Source organism: Motacilla alba, chromosome 2 (assembly GCF_015832195.1).
Source record: "Motacilla alba alba isolate MOTALB_02 chromosome 2, Motacilla_alba_V1.0_pri, whole genome shotgun sequence".
In the NCBI taxonomy this organism is placed as follows: Eukaryota; Metazoa; Chordata; class Aves; order Passeriformes; family Motacillidae; genus Motacilla; species Motacilla alba.
In genome coordinates this window covers 51512545-51539075 of record NC_052017.1, presented here as the reverse complement: position 1 = coordinate 51539075, position 26531 = coordinate 51512545, and the positions used below count along the sequence as shown (strand labels likewise).

General features: G+C 41.7%; 1 protein-coding gene across 1 annotated transcript in view; it reads left to right on the top strand.

Annotated features, from left to right (window-relative positions):
- Positions 1–26531, top strand: part of VOPP1 (VOPP1 WW domain binding protein) — a 61825-nt gene that overhangs the window by 34067 nt on the left and 1227 nt on the right. The window contains exons 2-4 of the mRNA XM_038125941.1: positions 9635–9693; positions 22796–22873; positions 24871–25007. Coding sequence (XP_037981869.1) covers positions 9635–9693; positions 22796–22873; positions 24871–25007 — 274 coding nt within the window. The remainder of the gene's footprint in view (positions 1–9634; positions 9694–22795; positions 22874–24870; positions 25008–26531) is intronic.

Below are 26531 nucleotides of genomic sequence, written 5' to 3'. Positions count from 1 at the left end.
ATTGACTGTTAAACAAGTACATTGAGTTAACTCTTCTGCTGTTTCTTCCTGTGAGGAGGGTTTTGGCTTGAGACAGAGATGTGTTTGCTGCTGATCAGTAGGAACTCTCTAAGAGACTGTGTACAAGAATAGAAAAATGTGATTATTAGCCTGAATGAACCCAAGCCCACAAACTCCTCCCAGTGTTCCAGTAACTGAGTCCCGGAGCAAATGGGTTTCTGGACTGTGACATGGAGATGATTGTATGACAGCCCTGTTTGATGAGCCAGCCTTGCAGACCAGACCATGCCTGCCTTTGCTGTGCTCCTATCTGAGTATCAGCATTTACTGCAAGGTAGTTAGTCTAATGTAGCTGGAACAATGAACTAAAGTTTCCTTTAGAACTGTTTCTCCAGTCCCAGTATGGTCATTAAACCAAATTGGACCTGTACAATCCATTATACATCGTTGCTTTTCCCTTGAGAGACTGAGTGGCCTTGAGAGGGTGTGAAGGACACAGTAATGATGGCTGTTATTGTAAGTGTGTAGGTACTAATTGACTTCACTGTTAAGCAGGTGGGAGTTGGCCAAAGCATTCAAGTAGATGCTTCTTCTCATAGAAGTACCTGGATTCTGATTTGCCAGGGTTTTTTAGAAACTGGCTTTTCAAATATCAGAATGTTTCCAAGGTAACCTCTTTAATCTCCACTGTGTTCAAATGCTTACTATTTTAATATACATATGACGTGTGTAATCTGATTTAAAATTAACAGATGCTCCTAAAAACAATCCAACACTAAACTGATGAGGTTCTAGAATAACCTCTTCAAGGTGAGAACTTGCCTTGGCATTTCTTACCCTCCAGGTTACAGGAACAGTACTTAGATAATATTTCATTATTATTGATTTCTTTTGTTCCCTGCACCACTGGGTGTGTGATTGCTCATGGACTCTGCTTTTTTTTTTTTTTTTTTGAGACTGGAGATTTGATATCTTCTTCAGTGTCACAGATGTTTTCAGGACTTCTAAGCCCAAAGCATTTTGATCCAGTATTTGCAGTTTTGGAATAAGTACCTCAGGAAACTTAAAAGATAAGAGTCTTAGTTGAATAAAAAAATGTTTTGTTTTCCAATAACTCCTCATAAGAAGGATCTGAGGAAGGTGTGCATCCCTGGATTAAATGTCAAGAATGAAAAATAAGGGTATTAGGGTGTGGAGCAAGAGTTCCTGTGATTATACAGCTGCACTCTGTCCTCTCAGCTCGCACTTTCTCTCTCTGTGGAACAAATGAGCACGTGGGGGCTGCATAACATCAACAGAGCACAGCCTGGGAACTCCCAGAGCAGCTGTCCTATGTCCTAGGGACCATCCAAGAAATCCATTTTCCTGCACCCTTTGAAGGGCTGTCATAATTTAACTAACCAGCATCTGTAGTGCAGTGTTTTTAAGTGCCTCAATCTTGTCTGCACCGCAGATGACTAAGAAAATTGAGTCTGAATTAATCTTCTTTTGCTCAGTCTTTCCTTGCTTTGGTTTTGTTAGTTTGGTAGGTGAAAGACAACCCCTGAGGATTTAAGTACTAGGTAATTTAAGGGCTGTTTCCATTCTTGGGATTGTAAAGTGGAAGAACGAAATGCATGTAGGAAACAGGCAAATTTGCCACTTCAGCATGGACTGGCGTAATTTTAGATAAAAACTGGGGAAACCTAAAACTAGACTTTTCCCTTAGTAGTACCCTAAATAGCATCAGTTCCCTCCAGCAGGAAGGGCCCATTCAGGGTCGAGGCTGGAGATGGACCAAGCTTCCAGTTCTTAGTCAAAGGAAAGCTGGTTTGGTGTCTGTGTTCATGGTGCTCATTAGAGGCATAAAAGTAAAAACATTGTACCGCTGAATCATTTTATATGAAAAATTTCATTTAGGTTTGTTTCATTTTTAAAGAGACTGAGGGTGGAAATAGTGATGTCCTCACTCTTGGCATGGTCTTCCTTTCAGTTCCTGACAAGTGATCCCTTCCTCCCATGCACCCTACTTTATGGGTTGTTTTATGATGTGACTTGTTCTGTAGTTAAAGAATGCAAATAATAGTACCCTTGGTTTTATTTCTCATGCACATATAAAAGGAAAAAGAATAATTGCAGAAGCTAAATTCAATTTTGGAGCTGTGGAACTTGTCCAGTACTATTTGGAATGGATCAGCCTCTGCAAGTGGAATTGGGAAAATGTTACATATGTTTCCTTGCAGTTGGAACAAAAAAAGTCTGCCACTACCCCCTGGAAGCTGCAGAGGCTCCACTGGAATGTTAAGTCTGTTTTGCTTTTCTTGGGTGAAAATGCCTTCAGTATTTGTGGCATGGCTCATGCTTTCTTGCAGGTCTAACATTAGAACTTCCAGCGCTAGGTCAATTCCACCAGGAAGGTTTAAACTCCCCCACTCCCCACCATTTATGTTTGTGCAATTATTGCTGCATTCATGGGTGTAGAAATGAAGGAAAGAAAGTAAAGCAAGTCCTAAACTTCTCTGATACTGAGGCTCTCTTGGCACTTTTGTAAGCATGTGGTTTGACATTCTGATGTAGAACTGAGCTGGCTATTTCATACAACTATGGCAACTGTCATAACTATGCTTTCCAAACAGTTTGAAAAAGACTGAGCACAGCTGTTCCATCCAAGGCAGTCTAATGGTGGTTTGGGTTGATGTGAAGTTGGATATGAGTCAGCAGTATGCCCTGGAAGCCAAAAGGGCCAGCTGTGCCCTGGATGCATCAAGCACAGCATTGCCAGCTGGTCCAGGGAAGCTGGTCCAATATCCTGCTCTACACTGCATTGAAAGGTGTGGCTCCACCTGGAGTCTCATGTGCAGTTTTGGGTGCCACAATATTAGAACATAAAATTAATGGAGAGTGTCAGCAGGAGGGTGCCTGAGGTGGTGAAAGACCTTGAGGGCACGACGTAATGGGAGGCAGCTGGGATCACTGGTTTGGTGGAGTGTGGAGAAAAGAAGGCTGAGGGGTGATCTCATGGAAGTCTGTAACTTCCTCAAGAGGGGTAGTGCAAGGAGGGGTGTTAATCTCTCTCTGGTGACCAGCAGTAAGACGTGAGGGGATGAAATTGCATTGGCAGAAGTTCAGAGTGAGCATTAGGAAAAGGTTCCTCACTGAGAAGATTGCTGGAACAGCCTATCCAGGGAAGTGGTTGTGGCACCAAGCCTGTCAGAGTTCAAGGAGCATCTGGATGATGCTCTCAGCCATATGGTGTTATGTTAGATAGTCCTGTGAGGAACAGGGACCTGGACTAAATGATTTTTATGGGGCCCTTCCAAGTTGCGATGTTCCGTGATTCTATGGTAGTTGTGCTTATTAATTTCTCATGGAAGTGCTCACACATGCAAAGAGATAATTAGTAGATGTGGCTACTGTTAGCAGGTGTAGGTGAGAGCGGAGGGAGAGCTGAGAGCTGATGTGTTGGGTGAGGTTTGCTATAGATGATTTGTTGCCCGGGTCGGGCTGTGTGGAAGGTGCAGTGGCCCCGGGCCACTGCAGGGAGGGAGGACGCTGTCCGCGGTGCTGAGCGCCAGCCCCGCACCCTCCCTGGCGTGGCCTCTGAAAAATAAGGGTGCCTTGCTTTGCCTTTTATTTCTTCCTTTTTTTTCCCCTTGTATGTAGATGAAGGAATTATATTCAATTGAAATTGTATTGTTCTGGGACTGAAGCGCATTTGCAATTTGCTGCATAATGGCCAAAAAAAAAAAAAACAAAAAAAAAAAAACCAAAATTAAACAAATAAATGAGTCAGGTTCCTGAAATGAAATGGTGAACTGGAACAAAGGGATATTTGTATTTCCTCTCTGGAAAAGGTTAATAGATCTAAATGTGAAATAATGCTTTGTGATGGGAAGCTATCTAATGCTAAACCCACATTAATTCTAAATAAAAATATGATGATTAATACATGTGCTCTGAACAGCACAAGAAGTAATAAGAATTAGATGTTTTGCTGAAATTTTTTGCTGTTGCAAAACACACACTGATTAATTCAAGGTGGAAAAGTTGTTTCTTTTATGAATCCTATTATCAGAAATATTCGCTTCCTTCTTGGAGAACAGACAAAAAGTCTTAACCAAAAGGTTTTAACCAAAACCATTTAATTTCCTTATGAAATATATGAAAATAATTATTTATACTGTGAATTACATGACTTTGTAATCTTGGCGTTGGCGAAAGAGATGTACAGCCGAAATAGTATTTGTTCTGTTTACTGTTAAATGGGAGGGAAAGCTTGATAAAGGATTGACATCCTTTTATACAAGAGCTTCCTGATGTGTTGTCATTACTTCATTAAATAAAAATACCCTAACATAATCCTGAGTTTTAGTAAAAGTTGCTCCTGTCTCTTGCAACAAAGATATATGTTGAAATCACTGGTAACATGGCTTGCTAACTCAGTGTCTTGGAATAGTTTTGCAGATGGGCAACTTTCACCCTCAGCTGTTAGCATCACCAGGGAAGAAGTAGGAATGATTTTTGATGGATTCAGGAAGGCTAAAACAAAATGTGTTTTCTCTAGCAAACTGTTTTCACCCTTAGGCTGCACTTTCCAGATTCAGGATATGCTGTCTCTTACTTTAATGGATAGTTTGCCCTTTTCTTGGCAATAGAAGAACAGGATGCCTCATATTCTTGTGTCTGCACATACAGTCTTTCAAACTTTCAGCACACAGAAGTTCTTCTGATACAGCCCAGCTTGTATCTCATAATGCTTCCAGCTCTTGTCTAGGCACTGAAAGGGATAGTGTTCTGAAAACTGATGCAGTTTTAAAGGTCAGATGCAATAAAACATTGTGATTTGGAGCCAATAATGTGACTTCTGGAACTGCTTATTTAGTCTGGAGTTGCACCGTAGACTTTATCTTCATTTTGTATGGGCTTCATCAAGTATTTGCCACATGCAGTGGCCAATAAAACCAGGGAAGAGCTGAATTTTTCAAGTGGCCTTCTGTGAGAGAGGCAGCAGGTATAGATAGCTGTTTCTCAGATGCTGTGGAGCCATATGGTGAGAAAGGTGTTGTCCTTCCCATTTTCTCAGTTTTTAGTTGTATCCAGCAGTATGGAAGACAGAGTTCTGGCTCAGTGTTGGAATAAGATTGATTGATGTTCAGAAACAATAACCTACTTCTAGCATTGTACTTGTCAAATATACTTCTAGCTCCTTCTTCCTGTTAATCTGTGTATTAATCCAAGCTGAGCCTCAGAGGCTGTAGCTACAGACTGGCATATGGATCATATTGAACCCTAAAAATGTATAACATATACTCAGCTAAGTGGCAGGTTACAGCCACTAAGCAGGTCACCCCAGAATACCAGAAGCCATATCCATCATATCAGTATGGCAGGTCACTGTTAAATACTGTTTTTGTTCTTCTGAATCTGTTTTGGATCCTTATAACTGTAATGGAACATAATGGAAGAGAAAGGCTCACCCTCAGTTGCTGGTAACTGGTAGGTTTTCATCGGCCTTGTGACTGATAACAGCCTCCTCCAGAATCTGGCTTTGAGCAGATGTCACAAATTCACTCTGGATGTTCCTTCAGCATACAGATAGCAATCGCCCTCCATCTGCCCTCCACAGGCATGGCTGTCCACAGCAGGCTGCTTTTTCCAGTGGTACCCAACAGAAATGGACTGTACACATGCTGGAATATGCATATGGGGCTTTATTTGCTTTTACTTTTTTGTTATTAATTTCCAAACCTCCACTGAAGGCACTGGCTGTGAATCTCTTAATTACAAAGAGTAATTAATTGATCGGATCTATTTTCTTTTTGTTGTCCTGTGGGCTGAGAGATGATGATGTGCAATGTGGAGGATATTCCTGCTAGAGAGAGTATTTCTGTAAATCCTGCAAAGCCTATCTGTGGAGTACCACCCGACATTCAGTGAGCAGGCTGCCTGCTGTAGCATCCCCCACACCATGTGCATACATATGTATTTTGTGTTCTGTATTTTATGGTGTGATCAAAACCAGTCTTTGGCTAACGTTTTAGTAACTCCTATTTCTCATTGTTCTTACTAGCAGCCGTAACATTTGCAATATCAATCTGTGGCAGGAAGCAGGTGTCCTTTTTAAAAGGAAATCTGAAATAATTTAGAGGCCACAGAAAAGGACAGCTTACAATTCACATTGCAACAGTCTTGCAGAGAAAACAGGCTACAAGACACATGCTGATTTATTTAAAATCAGACGAACAAAAAAGCAAGTCTTGTGTTTTTTCTCTTTCTCTCCTTTTCTTTGCAAACTTAAGGAATGTATTCAAGCATCTGGCTAATTCACATACCATTAATTCTCTAAAGATTACATATGCACACCTAATTAGACCTGCATAATTTGTTTTAAAAATGAATGTACTCTCATATTTATTTTTTATAGCTGTGCCAAATTCTTAAAGGGCATATAGGGGAGAATTTTATAAAAGAAATGTGCCGTAGTCCTTTCCCTAGAAAAGCTGGAAGTATCAGTAGGGCTGTACCTAATCTTAGTTATAAAACCGTAGACACGCTGTTTTGGCTATTAGTGAATGGGTAAATGGCTTTTTAAATACATGAATGAATGCTTGTTAGAAAGTCTGAGATACAGCCTGTCTTCATATGGGAGCTGGCAGAGTGGGCACCCATCCTGATGTGTGAGGTCCTATTGTATGGCAGCAATATGACTAATCTTCCCTTTGCGTCTGGTTTGTGGGCTGCAGTGAGTTCCTGCCAGCTGTGGTTTCTTGAGGATTTAATAGTCTCCCAACAACTACAAGGACATGGCTCTCCAAAGGCTGAGAGCCTGATGCTGATGGCATATGTCTCCTCTTACTCTTGTGTGGCTCTCCACCAGCTTAGCTGTTGAGGCCAATACCACTCAGAAGAATAATTTGGGTCTTGGCAAGAGGCGGATTATCATAGCCTTCTTCAGAGGATGTGTGTGGGGTGGGAAAAGCTAATCTGTACCCTGACCCCTGTTCATCTCTCTGGGGCCTGAGTGCTAAAGGCACTCAAATCCTCAGTGGCAGTGACATTCTCGACTGGTTCTCAGCAGCGAATTCCTGCCAAGTCTGCTAACCAGCAGTAGAGAGGGTGGTTAGTAGCCGCCTGCTTTGTGTCAGGCTTTACTGGAGTAAAGTTGCCATGGAGATGGGTGGGAGTTTAACTGAGCAGGGAGCTCGGCGGTTTGCCCTTGTGCGTGTAAATCTGTCTGACATGTCATGTGGATCAGATTTGGCTCTGCTGCTCACATTTGAGGTCCACTTCATTTTTTTTGCCTGATTCCCATGTAGGAGAGCTGAATAACTGCCATGCAGTATTCATAGCACTGTGATATTGAAAAAAGGCAGAACTGGGATTGGTGCCTGCTCTTCCAGGGCCAATCTGGACACTAAAGGATGTTTAGAGCAGGTATCTGAGCCCTGTAAGCTGGAAGGAACTTTCCCAGGCTGGAGCCTTTCTTGTGACAGCAGTAAGCATATTGGCTGTCTGAAAAAGAGAATTATTTAGGGGCAGAAACAGAAATCTTACTGTTAGGGAGATGTTGGAAGGTGGAATCTTCCCAATTCATTTTAGAACTTGTAAAGCAGATTAAAATATGGGGGGAGAGTGCTGAATATAAATGTCTGCTTTACACTTACAGAGGGTGTGCAGGCTCCACGTGCTCAGAAACATTTCTGGGAAAACATCAATTAAAATGCTTGAGACTGACAAAAAGCTTCAAGGCTGTTGAGGTAAATGGTGACTCATACTGGGCGAGAAGCAGGAAGGAAAAACATTTAATGGCAGCGCCGCCCCAAGCTGTACTCTGAAATGAGGCTTCCCAGGGGGTTGACCTGCAGACACTGGGATTTTAGCCAATGTTTGCTGATCTACAGCCTTCAAAGGTGAAGAGCCAAAGTATTTTTCAGTGACTTGGCAGCATGCCTACTGGGTTTTTCAATGCATGTAGGTTTGCATGGTGTTATGGAGAGAAACTTGACATATTTCTAATTTTACAGTAAGAGGAAACAGCTGGGTGGTGAAAATATTTGGAAGGAAGGGTTAAAAAGTTGGAAGCTTTGAAGGAGGGGGACAAAGAGGGAATAAGGGCGAATGCAGAGATGGCTCTCTGAACACCGCTTGCTCCAGTAGAAGCTAAAGAGTCCTCCTGAATGTACTGCCTGGACCATGGCATCAGTTTGAGAGGGGAACAAGATTTCTGCTGTGTTTATCCTAGGTAGAGAGGACTGATCCTTCCAGCATAAGCTAAAGCTTGTGCATCTCCAAGACTGGTGTGAGCCTGTTGTGTTTCTAGAAGAAAGCCTCATCACATGCATCAAAAGCATCTTCTCCTCCTCCCCCAATCTCCTGTACCACTCTTAACAATTTAATCCATAGCAGTTCGTCTTCACAGGCTGTAATTGATCTGTCTGTGATTTAGCTCATCAGACACTCATTAAAGAGTTTGCAGCCTTTTTTATTCATGAAGAGTGAGACTCAAGGATCTAAAACTACTTTGTCTTTGTCTTAACTGGATTCATTTAGTATTCTGGGATTTGGGAAGGCTAATAAACTTAAACGAGCTATTATTTAAAGGTGAGCTGCCAAGTGAACATGAAGAATGATCCAAACGCTGGCAGCGTGCCAATGGCTCTCTGTCGTTGGGTGTCAGGTGTGAGCAGCTGAGGGAATTGTTGCTAAAACCTCAGATACTCCTCACTGCTCTGCAGTGGGCGTCCCACAATGCCCTGCCCATGAGTGATGGGATAATACAGCTTGCAGGGGAGCTGCTCAAGCTGTGTCTGCAGTGAAGATGGCATTTTGTGCTAGTGATGTCAGTGGGACACACAGAAATATTTTGTGCATTTTGTAGAGTTTGAGCTTGACGTACGGTTTTCTTTATTAGGGGCTGCTGTTGTTTGGAGCTGCCACCTGTGCTCTGGCAGTGCCCGTAAGGATGAGCACTTCTCATGTTGCTGGCACACATGTGCTGAGGAAATGCCTGTCCCTGTCCTTTCACAGGGATACACCAGCAATCTGCAAAAGAGAACAATACCCCTGAGCTGCAGAAAGCAGTTTCCTTTCCCCGCTACTTTAATGAACACTTGAGACATTTCCAAGCTGTAGGAGATGGGATAGATGGTTCTCCATTCTGTTCCTTCCTGAGCCTGGCTCTGCATGCCACACACTTCCAGAAAGATGAATAATTCCCTGTAACTTTTGAATTTACTGTGTAGTCATATGCATAGTATCATCAAATTGCTTGTGCCTTGGATGTCACGTAAAGGGCTACAACTGCCACGGGCTCTTAAGTTGTCCATGGTTTTAAGGCGGCAGCTCTGCCAGGGAACACACGCAGCTGGATCCTGGGTCTGCGCCAAATGTACTGACTTTGTTCGGGAACTGTGGGAAGCTGGTGGGGCCCTGCAGACAAAGCCCTGTGTGAGGGATCTGAATCCTGGCAGGACATGCTGCCATTTATGTGAACCAACTTCCCACTTGCTGTGCGTATCTGGATTGAGAAATCTTTGGGAATATAAACCTCTTCTAACTGCTTGGAGTCACAGTATTTATAAATACTCTAAGCTTGTGTTTATAACTATAAATCATCCTATGTAAATATTAATACCATATTTTTCTTTCTTTGTAGTGTACAGAGGCCAAAAAGCATTGCTGGTACTTTGAAGGATTATATCCTACATATTATATGTAAGTAGTCATTGCTTTTCTTTTTCGAAAGAGAATTAGATTCTGTAGGCTCTTAGACTGTAACTCTTCTACTAATTATACTTTTTCTATAACTCATCTGAGACTTTTGCAGATTCAAAAATGAAGATGCAGTAAATTTCCCTCCTTCCCTGTAACCCGTCTCTTTCCCTTTTTCCTTATTAAAAAAGTGTACAGATTCATTTTGCTGCACACCCCTGATGACCTTTCCAGCTGAAAACAAAACTCAAGTACTTGAACAGCTCTTATTTCAGAACACTGAAAGGAAACATAAGTAGACCAATGTGAAGACAATTCTCCCTTTGTTTTGAGCAAGGACAGGTAATCAGACAGAATACCAAGAATGCTTTGAAAGTAACTTTGTCCCTGTGCTAGTACTGTTGTTTATTTTAGAGAGTTGAGATGATTTGTTGTCCATGGCATAACTGTCCTTTTGATGAGTAGCATCTACATTCACATCAAGCTTGGGTATGAACCAAATGTTAGTGACCTGTAGGCATATGACTGAGGATCTCCCTAATTGCAGTTTTCTGTTTCATATTGCCCACAGCACTGACAGAAAAAGTGGAGGAAACATGTGGATGGGAGGTACATTCGATGTGGGTGATAAATGTAGTAAACTTTCTACCTGGGTTGTATAACTTTATAATTGTAAACAACTGCAAACATAAGTTTAAAAAAAAAAAAAGCAAAAAGCGAGGTGGAAGAGCATTAGGTTATCTGTTCCCTGAGCAAGCTCTTTCTTGCTGAAGGATTGGAAATTACTGTAATCCTTGAGCTACCCAAGAACTTCCCTCCCTTTTCTTTTCCACCTCCACTTCATCTGCTAGAAGCTGGAGAGAAATGCTAGAGACAAAAAGCAGCCAGGAAGCCAGTTGCAAAACAAAGCCCACAGAAAGAATGAAACACCATGATTTAATCATCTGTGATCTGGATATTAACTGCTTAGGAAGTGTTTGTGCCTAGAACTGTCTTTTTTCAGGTGACTGAAATATGGAGAATTACTCATAAATGGTTGGCCAAAACAGATGGGGGAATTTAAATAAGTTCATTTTCTTTGTATGCTAATAACAACAGGTCTTTGGTTCCGCCTACATTTTATTTTGCTTTTCTGCAATGTGGGAAAGAAGCTGGGATGTCACAAAATTACAAAAATCCCACTGTACCTTGACATTCAGGAGTCATCATCATTCAGTGTTATTCATCATCACCTTGGTGTTTTGCTTACGTTTCTGCCCATGTGCTTTCACAGATAATGTTTGTCTCCCTTGGCAATACAAAGGGGTGCCTACTTGGAGATTGGGTATTGGTTCAGACCCTTTGTGTATACACAGATTCCGTCAAAAGAAAGGGCCTTAAAAAAAATCCTGTTGTGTATTGACACTGTCAAGTCAATCAGAAGACTGTCACTAGTCATCGTGTGTTTTGTGGTACTTACTGCAGCACCGTGTTATCCAAGTCATTGCATGAAAGTGTCGTGCTTGCCACTCTCCTGAATAGTGCAAGTAAATGGAAAAGGGAAGGGGGAAGGGGCAGGATGTGTGTGCTCAGCCATTGTCCCGATGGTGATGACGGTAATGCTAATGGTGTCACGTTAATGCTAATGTTGTTGTTGTGATTATGAGTTTAAGTGGGCAAGAAGAAACACTAGGGAAAGACAATAAGGATTTGGGGATGGTAAATCTCAGAGGACAGATACTATGTGTGACAAGTGAAGGAATGGGTAAGAGGGTATTTTGAGTGCACGGGAGCCCAGTAGGGTTAAAGGGGGGATGCATCAAAGCAGTAGGAAGGTCTGCATGTCTGCGATGCCTGGGCTGTTCTACTTTGTTACTTCTGCAATGTCAGTTTCTGTTGTTCAGGGTCCCCAGCTGCTTCCTACTTGTGCTGTCTTTTCACACCTTTGTGGTGGAGGAGAGGCACAACTCCAATCTCAATATCTTAGGGCGAAATCCCATTGCTTCAGCACTTGTTTGACCCTTCACTGAATTAATTCAATTTTCTAATCTCACAGAAAGTTGTTCATTTTAGCACATTCGAGTCAGTGTTGAATCAGCTTGGTATAGTTTTTGGCAAACACTGGTGAAATGGGAAGAAGGGAGTATTCTGCATATTGTGGGGGAGGAGGCATGAATAGCATCGTCTCCATCACCATATGGTTACATGTTAAATTATCTAAAGGCGTAATACATAACTTTGTCCTGACAGTGCCTCCTTGGTAGGAATCTAGGTCTGGGATGTGCTGTAGTGAAACGGGTTTTATTTTATCTCACCATTTCTGTAGCAACAGTCCATACGAAGCAGATATATTTAGATTTATATTTAAAGGAGTTCGCATTTGTTTCTATCACTGATTCTGTGAGCAAACTTTTTTCTCCCCAGTTAATATATGTAGTCTCTCCTTTCATCTCAAGACTATCTTTGGAGACTTAAGAAACCCAGCAATGGAATCCTTTTTAATGATTTTTGTGTGATTTCAGTCCCATGCTGGCACTATGTCACATCTCTCACAGAGACAGTTGGTATTATAATGAAAAGGTTGGCATGTCAGCTCAGAAATGCCAAGTGCTGTGTGTGTTCACAAATGCACTGTGGCATGCTGGGACCGAGGTATCCCTGAACTGGCCCATCCTCCTAGACGGTGCCTGCCTCTCTTTAAATTACCCAGAGTAATAGAAGTCTGGTGGACTGTCACATAAAGTAGTGGTTTGCTTTTCTTGGAAGTTTAAAGGCAAGATAGCTGACTTTATCTTTCCTGTAAAGGCTCTACTTCAGCCATCCAAAGACAGATAAGAATGTGTCTGCTAAGCCAGAGGAATAGTGTGACAAAAGAAGTGTTCTGGAAATTCAGCTAGATTTGGGTGGGTAAAACTTGAAATTATATGACAGTTCCTCTTTTGGAGCCTAAGTTTTTTTAGGTTTTTTTTAATTCAATATGCCTTCCAGTATAATAATTTTTAAAAGAAAAATCTGTTAGAGATATTGTTCAAAACTTTCTTAAAACTTGTCTTTTATGCCTTCCCTCTTAACAGCTAGGGCAAAGGTTGAAGATCACAGTTCCAGAACTAATGATGCATCTTTCTGTCCAATTATTTAATGGTATTAGTATTTTTTAAAATTTTTTTTTTCCAATGAAAATAGTTATTCTGTCCTTCATATATCATCAATAAGCTTTAGTTTAATTCAAGCATGTTTCTTCCAAATTTAATTCTATTTCTTAAGGCTAGACTGAGAAATTGATAATTTTCCAAAATCTTTTCCCTCTCCCATGGGTGTAAGGTACAGCTTATTTCAGACCAGAAGTGAACATGGAAAGCTTACCAAGAATTTGAGAGACATGTGCTGGTCTTCTGTCCTTAATACAGACAACTTCTAAGACTGCTTTTAACTTATTTCCCTAACCCATCCAACCATTTCTCCATGTCCTTGTTGCCTTAGTCACCAGAGACTGTTGTCAGTTAGATACTTTTCTACTACTTCAGCAAAAAATTTTTTTTTTAATATGACTTAGAAAAATAAGTAAGCAAATATAAAGCAGAGAAAGGAATTAGTCATTGGAGTCTTATTGTTATCCTTTGGAAAAGCAGGGAGCCGAGTTGTTCCTGAGTTTGCTTAAAGAATTAGATCATACGTCTCCTTATGTAGATGCACAGAAAGTGATTCAGAATTTAAAGCTGTCTCAAGAGACTTGACTGATGCTCTACAAGTATCCTCATCCCACTCTCACTTAAGTAAGCCAGCTCAGCCTTATCTCAGATGTGCTGATGGTTGGGAGAAGAAACAGTCAAGGTACTTTTCTTCCATGGCAATGATGTGAATAGTAACATAGAGAATGCATTAGATTGCAAAACCACCTTCCCTGTAGGCAGATGCCAGCAGCACTTAAGATACTCCAGTTGTTTTTCCATTTCTAAATTGGGCATGAATAGGAGAGGGAAGGCTGCTTTATGTTTTGCTGATGAGTAGTAGTTTGATTGGAACGGTTGTGAATGTTCCTCTCACTGCAGGGTAAAGTGTATTTCCTGGTATGACTGATCAATCCCATAGGTCTTTTCTGTTTATTTTTCCTTCAGTTGTTAGCTACCATCATACTGGGGCTTTTAATGAGGTGATAAATTCCAGATGCATGTTTCTAATCCTCTCCTTGCCAGGCTTCATGGCATATTTATAAAACAGCAGGAACGTTTTTGAGTGAGAGTGGTAGGCATGTGTCCACAGCAGTAGATACGCTATGGCTGGTGCCACTGGGTCAGTAAAGGACTCACCTGTAGGGAGGGACACCCATTATCCCCTGCTCTCTGAGCCTCACCATGGTGTTTCTGTTTGGGATTTTTTTAACACATTTAGCTGCCTGTCCAGGCTGTAAGGTGTGCACTTGGTTAGGAAAATGTTGAGGGAGACAGTGTGGAAAGCCGTGCTGAAGCTGGGGTAGATGACATCTCCCACTCTCTGTTTATTCCCAGATGGCTTCCATAGTGTGGAAGCTCTTCTTGCTGGACCCGGTGTCCCTTCCAACTACTAGTTGGCTTTTCACACCTACTTGTATATGTGATGATTTTTAAATGCCTCCTTGGTAGCCTGTATCATCTTCTACCTCCTGAGTACTGACTTTTTGCATCTGAGTTCTGCCCTGGGTTCCTTGTCTTAGGTAGGTCTTGACTTCTCAAAGGTATGCTACTCGGTGAAAGACCTCCAGAAAGAAACATGAACATTTTCTCTGGAAGGAAGTGTTAACCATTGCTGTTGGTAATTATGTGAAGAACAGAACAGAGAGGACTGGCATCTATTATTATCTTCTAATTCTTATCTAAAGCAGGACCTGAATTAATGTTGAAAGCAGGTGGAAGTACTGTATTTTTAGGCTAGTGTATTTTGGCCATAGAAACCAGTTTACTGCATGCAGCAGACACATACAACTGCACATGTACACATTTGTGTTGATGAAATCTGTTTAATTTTTCATTTAGAAATAGTATAAGACCACAAATGGACACCTAAAAAATAAATGTTTGCTAGTATTCATCATGTTTAAGACATGTTCCTACCCTGCATGAGAAGAGTAATTTATTTTTCTTATTGTAGAGAGGAATGAGGAATATATTAAGTTTGTTGTTTTTCATGGGTTTTGAAAAAAATTTTTGTGCATTTTCACATGCTTCTCTTACTTTGCTGATTAATTTTTGTTGTATTTATCACATAGCCATACTCATCTGTGTTTTGAATGTGAATCCTTATATTCTTTGTGGCCAGTCCATAATTCTGTGCACTATCAAGAACCTGCAAAATGTCCCAGATTATAACATTTAAAAAGTGTTTTTCTCTTGCTGTAGCTCAGATAGCTCAGAGGGCAGTTCTTCCATCAACATGTGTCCAAGAGGCTGAGAAACCACCCCAAACCAGACACTGGGTGTGTTGCATGATGGTGTCTATTGTCTGTGCTCCACATCCTTTTGTGTTTACTGCTGTTAATTAAGTTGGCTTTCCTGATGGTACACGTAGCTTTCCATTGCAATTACAACTGCATGAAGTGTCAGCAGGTGTGTGCTTAGGGAAGTAATATAGCTGCTGATTTATCCTTCCATTTGATTTGAAGCCACCAGGGAGGAGGGAGAGGGGAGGCAGTGTAATAGTTTTGCATGCTTTCAGGCGCCTTGAATAGCTGGCACTGTACAGGCACAGAGACCTGGATTCACGCCAGGGCTCACTTTTGCGGTGAGCAGCCCCAGGAAGGGCCTGTTTGCAGAGGTAGTTCATTGCAAGAACGTAAGTGCACGGTTTGTGTCGAGAAGGAAGACAGCAGTAATTATCAGGCCACCTGTATAAAAGGCAACAGAATCCCACCACCATTGCTCAGTCCTTTGCGGCCTTAAACAGTAGCGATGCAAAAAGTCAAAGCTTCAGAAGTCAGCGCCCTTGGAGGGGCTTACTCCTTGCTCCAAATAAGAGCCTAGAGTTACCCAGCAGTAGGTGCCTTGCCACAAACTGGAATTTCCTTCAATGGATCGATTATCTAAAGCAATCTGGGGTGAATTAGGCTGCCAAATTAACACCCAGCTCAACTTGCTAAGAGTAGGTCCTGGAGAGGTGTTTAGTATATCAACCTTCACAAGCCATCAAACAGGTGATGGACCTAATTTCAGATTTAAAGGATGATTTTGGAGTTGGGGGCTGCTTCTCTAATTCTGAAAAGGTCAGGGGAAAGAGGGCATCCTCTCTCTTCTAGTGGGGCACTCCTCTGAGACTAGACCCTTCCCTGGCTGAGGTGGAGCAGAGAACCCAGTCCCATCCCCATCTCATTTCCAGAGGATGTGATAACCACAGTTGTGATTTACTGTGAGTGAGCCTCACTTTTTCCTGTGGAAGGTGTTTGATTTGAAATACTCATCAGGTCTTAATTCTTCCATGTCCCAGGCAAGAACCCTAATGAGAGACTGAGAATCAGTTTCTTCTGCCTTCCTGTCAGTGGGAAAGGTTACACCTGGTTGGAGCTCCAGTGGACAGTGTCAAAGTGCATCTGATGCCTAAGTAATCTTGTAGTTCTAACCCTTTCTAAGTAGGGAGACCCTGAATTAAAGTTTAGAAAGACCTGATGGCACTTAACAGCTGGCCATTTACTACACAGTCCTTCTCTGCATTTGATCCTGCAGTGGCTTGGTGCAGGAAAGAAAGGTTTACTATGCTTTAGTATCTTAAACTGAGGCAGACAGCAAATTCCTGGATACCCATCGCCCCCTGCCAGCAGACTGCTTATGATTTCTCAGAGCAGGGATGAGATGCAGTAGGACTGCCTGCCCACTGGGAGCAGCTTGAGATACGAAGAACTAATCATCTGTTTAGTAAGGGGCCTGATGATTAACTAGAATTCCTTGTTCCTGTTGAAACAAGAAATTTACAATTCCACCTCCAGAAAATTCAAACTTGTCATGCACATTATCTATGGCTTACTTTTGTCAGAGCCTTAAGCAATGCTGTTTCTCTGCTTTGTTCTGTGAAAGAAAAGCCTGCAGCCTGTGCTGAAAAATGGCTCGTTAAGGCTCCATATTCTGCCAAAGCCCAAGCCACTGCAATTCTTGCTAGCTTCTGCCACAAGGGGAGCAGAGAAAAATTCTAGATGGATATGTGCTGGCCAGAAAGCCACGTAGTGGTACTTTCCAAGACAACAAAGAGAGTTCCTCTGCAGGGTGGCTTTCTTCTTGGGATCTGGAAAGAGAGGACTGGGGTTATAGTAAACCATTGGGTAGCAGAAGATTATGAGAAGGATTGGTTTGATAGGAGCACCTGAGCAAATACTTTTCATCCCATCAGAAGTGGGGGAGGATTCTGCTGAGTTCTTGAACAGAGATGGTATTTCTAGGCTCTGCACCTGAAGAGTAATTGAGAAATAAACTCTTTTTCAGCTTTTGCCTGCTCTTGTTTTTCACGTCTGTGTGAAGGACAGGAGCCAAGTATCTTGTCTTATAGGATATTTTAGTTGTGTCAAAGCAGACAGGACACTAATCTGAGTAAATACTGTTCTGTCTCAGTTGTTTCTACTCTGTAGAAAAAAATCACCTGACAGCCCTTTTCCTTTGTTTTTGGCTTACATTTCTTACGTAAGGGCTGTGTGATTTACCAAGTACCTGGATAACTATCTCTCTAGTGCTCTCTTTGGTACCAGTAGCAGTGATTTTACTCTTAAGTACAAATGCGCGCTGAGGTCACAGCTCCATTCATCTATGAAGCAGCTGTATTTATTAAAATAAACTTATCTATTCACACATATCACACCTGTGTTTGACAAGGCACTGTTACTGCATATGCTGAGAGATCACCTTTGCTATTTATAAGAAGATAAATGCTTTTGGGTGCTGAGAACCTGTAACTGCAGGTGACTGTTGTGGAATTGTGTCTGCTGAAAATTAGGCCAAGGAGACACAGATGACCCTAAGACCAAGGCCGGAATACAGATGTTCCCTACAGCCGAAGACCTTGCCTGTCTTACTGCTCCTCAGGCACTTGAGCGAACGCCAGGGGAAGGATGTGGCTTTTGTGTTGCGGCATCTTTCTGGAGAGAGATTAAAACACTTTGGGACTCAGAAATAGTTGCTTAGGTGGGACTCCTGAGTGCAGAGTTGGACTTTCTATTTCCATGTTCTGTGGGCTCCTGAAGCAAAACAGATTCTGTGGGATAACCCCTCCATTGTGTGGTGGTCTTCCCCATGTCTGCGGCCAATAGTCTGTGTCTTTCCTTAGACAGCAGTACAGACAATGGGTTTGCCTTGAAGACTGCTTTTTATGGAAAGATGGAAACGCACTTACAAGATGTCTGAAATGAATAAAAGTTACAGTAAACTTGGTAGAAAAAGAGCACTTTCTCAATTACATGGTACACCTTCAGTTGATCTTCCCCATTTTTTGTCTGTCAGGTCTAAGTCTTGTGGCAGTGTACCTCAGTGACATCACTCTTCATTGATAGCACAGCCATGACGCAGAGCTTCATCAGAATTGTTTCTGCTAGTCACTTTGTGGTGGTGATTGCCTGCTTTTTCTTTTTGTTTCAAGCCTTATTTGTTTTTTTCTCTGTTCCTGGCATCTGAGTCACAAGCAGATTAGATTATTTTATTTTTAAAACATCTTTTGTCCTAGAACAAGTAAATGTGTATGCACACTTCAGCTGTCTCCTGTCATCTGTTCCATGGGAGCAGACCTGAACCTTCTGACTTTGAGGGCTCAGCATTGAATCTGCCTGGAGATGACCCAGCCTCAGCAGTTCATCCCTTACAGTTCTTATGAAGATTCCTTCTGGTCTTTTGCCTGTGCCAGTATTAGGGCTGCATCCGGCACTTCCTTAGCTTCATTTAATGCTACAACCAACCCCCAAAATGTTTCCTTTGTGTTCTTAGCTTTGGTCTACTGCTATATTTTCATTTACACAGTTCCCTGACTCCCTTTAGTTATCTTCCCCCCCACTGCCAGTGGTTCTTGTGTTTCAATGAATCCCAATTTGTATCATAGAATTTACAAATACTTGCAGCAATCATTTAACCTTTGACTGGTATGCAGCCTTTTTTTGGAATTCATGTCAGGCTTGTCTTCAGAGCAAGGTGAGGTTAGAGATGATGCAGTTTACTGTATCTGGTTGTTGATGTGGGGTTGTGGTTTTATTTCACCCACTCATCCTCTGTCTCTGTGTCTACAGTAGTGTTTCTGCCACTACATGTGGATTGACAATTTGTCTTTTGTTTTTACTCTTCCAAAATACATTACTAGTCAAACATTTTAAATGTTAAGTCAGATTTTGGCCCATATGATGCAAAACGTCTAGAGAAAAAACCTAAGAATACTACAGCTTCCATGTCAGAGATGTGGTGGTGGTAGGAAATGCAGCTCTTTGCTGCAGCGGCTCTCCTAGGAAGGGAATTGTCCAGCTGTGTAGATGCAGGTATAATTGGAGAAGAGCTATTGGACCATATTATTGAGCAGCTATTATCCACAGAACACATGCAAGTAAAGAGTTGGTTTGTAAGGTTTGGGCCATACCATATACCTTTATGACAAACTATGCTTTGCTTGTCCATAAAGGAAGGAAGTTCAGTGCCATGATTAAAATGTGAACCCAGAGCAAAACTGTGTCCCTGTGACCTGACACGCTGTGTAACTTTGATCTGTGACACAGCAGTTCCTTGGTGTGCCAGCAGTTCAAGACATTGGACATGCACATACAGTTCTTTTATTCCACTGAATTATGAATGAAAATATATATCTTCTAAATCATAAATCGCATTGCACACAGTTTTTGAAAGGGAGGCTGTGTTCTTGGTGAAGTTGCAGATTAGCAAAGCAACTAATTATGTCTTATCCTGTGTCATAGGTTAACTTTTGATCAATGAAATGAACATTACTGAATTAGGGAAATGCAGTTTTTGGGATCATCACTGATCTGTGAAAGAGGGTAATTGACTTTAGAAAAGTCTTCTGGAAATGGGTTCAGTCCACTTCTGATAGATAGTAAGGCTCATTCTGGTTCAACTGGCATTAGGCACACTGGTCCTTCCTTGTAAAGCAAAGCCAAAGTATGGATTCCATTTAAAGAAAATGCATACCTATCAATAAATACATGTGCATGTGCTTAATTATGTTTTTTTTTAGTGGACCAGGGTCTTAATTCTGCTGTGATTCTTCTGCCATCAGGCAGTGAGAGATAGTACATCAAAGACTGATTATACTTAAGCTTGCATGTTACTCCATTAATAAGCTGATTTTGTTGTTGACTTTTGCCAGCTAATAAATACGGCTTTTGTAAGTAAGTTAATTGTCATGTAATTGGGATGAATATTGTCAGGAGTTGTATTGTTTTTCCACAGTGCGTAGAATCAAAAACAAGAGATCAGCAGAGCTTTTGCTGTAGCCTGATGGCAGTATCAGCAAATGGAATATTTGCTCTTCCAGTTGTTTTTGGTGCTGCTGTCAAGTGGTGGGGAGTACAGACAGCAGGTTGGCATCATCCTTGATCCCAGCCTTGATTCCATGCTCCTAAGTATGGGTACATGTGCCCATTCTCAAGGGCACACAGAATAAAGCACTTTTTTTGGTTTTATGGGTAAAAAGAGATTAAGTTACCAGTGTCAGATCTCAAAGGGTTGTGAGGGTTGTTATACTGGTTTCCTTTCACAGACCTACCCAGCAAATGCAGTGGTCAGTCTGGGATGAGCTGACTGAGCTTACTGGCTTTTACAGTAAGAAAGCTTACTGACTGCCAGGAATTGGAGCCACGATGGAGGAGTCTCTTCTCCTCCATCCTTCACATCATTGTTTTCAACCATTTGAAAGTTCAGTCACCTGAAACTTCACTCGATGCCCTGTTTGTTTGTCAGTCAGTGGCCTCAGGAGCTTCATAAATATTCAGCAGTGTAGCCTTTCTGCCTTCCAGCTGGTGCTTCAGCCTCTTTGGCTGGAATAAAAGCTAAGCCTTTGAGACTTTAAAAATGGTGCTGACTCGTAACCTGGATAACTTAAAGATAAAAAACAGATCGAGGTACTATATTCCTCTACAGATGCTCCTTTAATTTTTGTGGTTTGAATGACCATGCTTATGTGTTTTAAAATAGCTATTTCCCATCTTTTCTGGCTCTGGAGAAAATGGGTGCAAAGTAAGCAAGACAAGGGTGGGCATGGGGGAGGTATGTGACCTCTCTAAAGTCACAGTTTTATTACAGGTGAAGCTCTTGGGGCTCTGGAAAATGGGGCCTCCACTCCCCGTCCTATGTGTGGTCAGATGTAGATGTCTGGACTGACAGAGCCAGTGTGTGGAGGCAGAGATAAAGACTGTTCACATTCCTAAAATCCTTCTTTTTCTTTTTGTCCTAATGGACTCAAGAAGGGTTTCTAGATTTATGGGCTCAGTTTCTTCCCTGCTTTTTTGGCCCAACAAAATCTTTGCTGTGCAGCATCAGCCAGGGGGGCAAGTACGTATCACCACGGCTGAAGTGCTCCAACCAAAGCATGTTGAAGAGCAAAGGGGTACCATAAGCACTGGTGTAACAGAGGACAGCAGTTCCCAGCCCATTTTGTAAGGAACCTGAATCTGTCCTTGACTTCAACATTTGTCTTGAAAGCTCCTATTGGAACAACTGTGGAGACCTAATTTCTTGGTCCCAAGGGGACTGAAGTTAATGCTGACTTGCTAAGTCTTGTTAGTAGTTATGTGAGGTTTGGTAGCTTTGAGTATGAGCAGTTGTCAGGGTCTTGGGAAGCTTTAAAGAAGAAAAATTGCAGATGGGTTGCTTTCATATTCAGTGGCAGCAAAGTGGGTGTTTTCTCTTTTGGCATGAGCAGCTTCCTTGGCCCAAGTCTCAAACTGGGTGCCTGAGTCTCTTAATGAATCTTGCCGTGATGATCATGTCAGATCCTCCGGCTTGCCTGAATAAATCCTACTTACTTGTCATCAGAAGAGCATGTAACTGTTTTCACTTGCAAAACAACTGATTATGTATCCATAGAACATCCTCCTCTGGCCCCACTTTGAGGCTGAAGCCTATGTGACAATGTATTTTCTGAGTGAAGCCTTGTTAATTGAGCATGTAAGTGTGTAATTGTCTGTGCAATTATTCAATTGACATGGTTTTAGTTTGCATACAAATATGGGAGCACAGTCATGCAGTTGAGCAAACTGTCCAAGATCAGATGTTTGAATAAATATGTGCATTCTGCACACAGATGTGAATACCCTTAAAAAGATCAATTCAGTTGTAATCACCTCTTCTTTTCTTTTTCTGTGTGGATATGGTAATCTTATTGCTATATGCTTATTTTCATTCAAGTCTGTAACATACCATAGATTCTGTGTTAACTTGGTCATTTTCCCTTCTAAGTAGGTTTCATTGGTGTGGGAATAGGAGTTACCATAGGAATTTTTTAGGGGTTGCCCTTAATGTATGTGCTTGCTTTTCGTGCAGTGGTACCTTGTGCTCACAATGACGGGTGATGCAATGCCTTTGAAAATGTTCTGTGCATGTGAAATATTAATTTGAAGTGTGGGGTTTTTTTAGAAGAAAGGCTGCTTTAATAATGGGACTTGCTGGCAGTTGCAGTCCAGTGCAACTTCTGAGGAGAAGAAAGGGCATAAAATTTGCAAATAATGGTACAATTGGAATTTTCTCTGCACTCAGTGGTTTCTCTGCTTGGAAGATACTGATTTCAAAGGAAGGGTGGTCTGGCAGTTTTGTTCTGGCAGTTCTTGTCCCTGTGAATAAAACTCCAAACATCTGTTGAGGTCTGCAGTATTCATTTACTGTGAAAGAAAACACAATGGTACTGCTTTTCTTTATAACTTGTCTCTTTTTTATATAGAATTGAACACCATTTTCGGTCTTTTAGAGGGGGTTTGAGATTAAGTATATAGGAAGTTAATTTCAATAACATGGGAGAAGTTCCTGAATAGGGATAAAGCTGTGCCGTACATATGATTGACAGCTTTATCCAGCCAAGGGTAGTTTGTTCTTAAAATAATGCTTTGGTTGGGGGTGTGAATGGTGTCAGGGTTGGGGATGCCATTTTAATCTGAGTGACAGCCACTCAACACCCCTGTCTCTCTATTTCTCCGCAGATGTCGCTCCTATGAGGATTGCTGTGGCTCAAGATGCTGTGTAAGAGCTCTCTCTATCCAGCGACTATGGTATTTTTGGTAGGTGAAGGGCACTTGGGAATTTTGTGTTTGTCCTCATCTTGCTGGTTGGACTTAAATCAGGATATTGCCAGCCCTGGTATTTTAAAGTACAGTAGGTGCAAGTATGTAGGAAGGTGTGTGTGTACATAGAAATGCACAGATTTTGTTTTTTCCTTATAAAATTCTCCTGATGTAGTAAGAAAACACTGGAAAAGGAGGTTAATCATGTCAGGCTGACCTTTCCTGCCTCTGCATCCTGCTGCTTTGTACAAGCAGCGGTTCCACTTTTATCTGGAATTGCTGAATTCTTCGTGCCTGTCCCAGCTACTACCAAACAGCAACATTCTTCCTGGTTGTTTTGGGCACTCAGTTTTAAAAGTGGATCCTGTAAGCAGGACTGTGCTTTTAGGCAGGATGTAATATATTCCTGCCAGCTGAATTGAGGCTTCAATTAAAAAGGAAGAGAAGTACATTTATGACTGTGAGGATTTCACTGGAGATGACAGCAAAGGAAAAGAAGGCAGAAAGATTGAGCTTGTGAAACCAGCAGCTCAATAATCTGGATAAAGCTTAAACTAATCACTGTTATATGCATAATGAAAAAATAAGGTAAATTCCTTTTGGAGTGGAATTTAAGAAAGCACCTGAATAAAACCTTCTCATTACAGTTGAGAGAAAGGAAAGGCTCCCTAGAAAACCTTTTCTCAGGCAGATTGATTTTTAAAAAAGCCTTCAAAACTGAAACAAATAAACAGTGAGAAACAGAAGCCTGATGTATACCATAATACAGAGATTTCCCAAAGCTGACTGTGGGATTTCAGTGTACAATCCTTACTGATATAAGTGAAGAGCTCTGTATCTCAATCCCTGGGGTGACGTCGGAAATCTCTGTTTTTCTGTTCAGAAAAAAAATCCTTAGCAGGAACACTGCCAAAGGGGAATGTATAAATATTGGCTCAGGGAAAAAGAACGTCCTTCTGCTCTCATTTCTAATGTAGAAACAAGAATAGAGTTTGAGCCTTTGCATGAAGTAACTCTTGCTGCCATGCTGTGCCACACTCTTCCTCTCAGCCACCTGGGAATTTTCCAGAGATAAGCATGGTGTGTAGGCTTGCCTCTGGCCAGCTTCCTTGCCTTCCAAAAAAGCACAGTTGTCATTGTCTTCCAGTAAAAGGCCCTGAAACAAGACAGCAATTACAGGCAGAAGAACCATTCATATTTACAAGAGCTTGCATGAGTCACTGGAGTGTCTGGTAACTGAGCAAGGAAACACAGTGAAAGCCGCTGTCTGAAGACCAAGATCTGATGTGCCCTTGCTGCATGTTCCCGTTTCCACCGCACCAGGGCAAGGAAATGATGAGGACAGTTTAATTAGGTTGGAGAAGATGCTGTGAGAAGCAGAATGGTAGCTAAATAATGTCCTTTTTTTTATGGAGAATGTAATATCCTGTGTAGGAAGCACAAAGCAAAGCTTGTTGCTGTCAGTACAGAATGCTTCAGTCTTCTGGCTTGAACTTAAGTGCCAGCTACCATATTTCCCATGGGAGTTGAAATTAAAATGTTGACTTAATTCAAGAATATCTAAGATTCTTCTTTTAATGGCAAATGCAGAATAGTATTCCTCTCTGTACTCCACAAACATCCTGAGCAGCCTGGATGCTGTAAGCCTGGGGCCTTGCATCTAAGATGCGCAGTTTGAAACGGTACGGACCTGGAATTTCAGTTTAGCATCCCAGTGGCCAAGGTCACGTGTGAACCTGAACTTTTGAAAAGTTCAAGTGTGTTTTACTTTTGGCTACATGTCAGAGAACACTGACAATAGTACTAATCACTGAAGATGTCCATAAGACATCCATAAGTGCTCCATGAGTGCTATCCCAAATGACAGACTTGCTCTCAGGAGGCAGCCTGTTTAAGAAATTAAAAGTTGTAGGCTGATGTATTCTCTGTAAACTGTCTGGATTTAAATGCTGCCTGAATGTGCAGGTTTTGACTTCCCTCTTCTTTTTGCCTAGGTTCCTTTTGATGATGGGAGTTTTGTTCTGTTGTGGAGCTGGTTTCTTTATCCGAAGGCGGATGTACCCTCCTCCGTTAGTAGAAGAACCTACTTTTAATGTGTCTTACACCAGACAACCAGTCAACACTGCATCAGGTCAGAGACTGCTCATAACAAGTTTCACTGGTTTCTTACTTTGGCCAAGGCACTAAAAAAGGGTGGGTTTTGAGCTTTTGTTTCACTGGTTTTTGGACACTGTGCAATTTGTACAAGGGATTGCACTGAACTCAAACATGCATCCACCTCCTGCAGTGAGTGATGTCCTCAGCCTTTCCAACAGCATAATCAGCTGCAGTGTACAGAAGTGCTTTTGAAACACATGGCATGACAGCACTTTCTGTTCTGTTTCGGTTCCTAATACCTTTACAGGTGTGTGTTCGTGCATGGAAGGAGGCTAGCAAGCTCTCCCTTTGCAGTGTAGACAAAATGATAGGTGTCCAGATTCAACAGTCTCAGGAAGAAAGAGTTTTAAATACAGTTGATAACATCTGGCAGAGCTGAAGGAAAGCCTAGCATTTTGTTCCACAATCTGGCCATCTTGCAGCTATTTTTGATTTGCCTTCAGTGTTCTGTGCTGCAGCCTTTCTATGCCAAAGTGGGTTGTTTTTTTTTCCCTTTGATAGTCTGATTGCTGTCTCTCTGGTAAGTAATTACTGTGAGCATCAGGAGGACCTACCTAGTGAGGGCTCCTCTGCCAAAATTGCTTTCTAAGTTCGTAATTTCTTCCTGTAGCTGGTAGCTAGTTCCGGTTGGGAACTCTCCCAGGCCTAAATGGTTAAAAAGATGTTACAGACACAAACTGACACTTCTTTGTTTAAATTCTAAGAGTTTTTAGGGCTCCCATTCGACATCTGTTTTTCTCCTGAACTGAACACAGAGTATTTTGCAGCTAGGGGGGAGCCAATCCAACTAGACTAATATTTTTAAGCCTGAAAAATAGCCTGGAGTGTGTGAACAGGGAGTGTTTTTGGCTGGATTGGTAAACGCCAGATTTAAATTTAGAGCACAGTTTTACTCTTTCATGGTGCTTCATGGAACATTAATTGTGGGCAAATATAAAATAAGCACAAGCTCTTTGATTACCTGATTATGGCACCTGCTTCCAGATGGTTACTACTGTTACTTAAAAGCTTTGGGCTCTGAGCTAACCCCACAATTTATTTTATTCTTTAGTTTTAGTTTTTCCACTGTTCTAGAAATATTTAACAGCAAAAGCAATGAGAATTAGTAGTCAAGCAAGTTCCCATTTTCCAGTAATTACTCTTCTGGGTTTGGTACCAGTAGCCAATTCCCTGTTGAGGTGGAGCCATCAAAATGTGGCTCATTGCCTGCCTCCTTCCTTCCCTACAGAGATAGCAGCAGCATCTTCTGCCATTCCAGCAGCATCTGCTGAGAGTGCTTTTCTGGGAGCCTGACTGGGAGAATGGAAGGGGAAGATCTGTTAGAAACTGTGTCATTATAGGAAACACAGACTGGCACCAAAAGAAGAAAACCTGTTGCTCAGCCATGACTTTTTTTCCCAGTCCATCTTTATTTAAACAGACAGAGAGAAAGAAAAATCTTGAGATAGTCTGTGACTTCAGTTGCATTAAGTCATCTTCCACCACCCACTGTGATTTC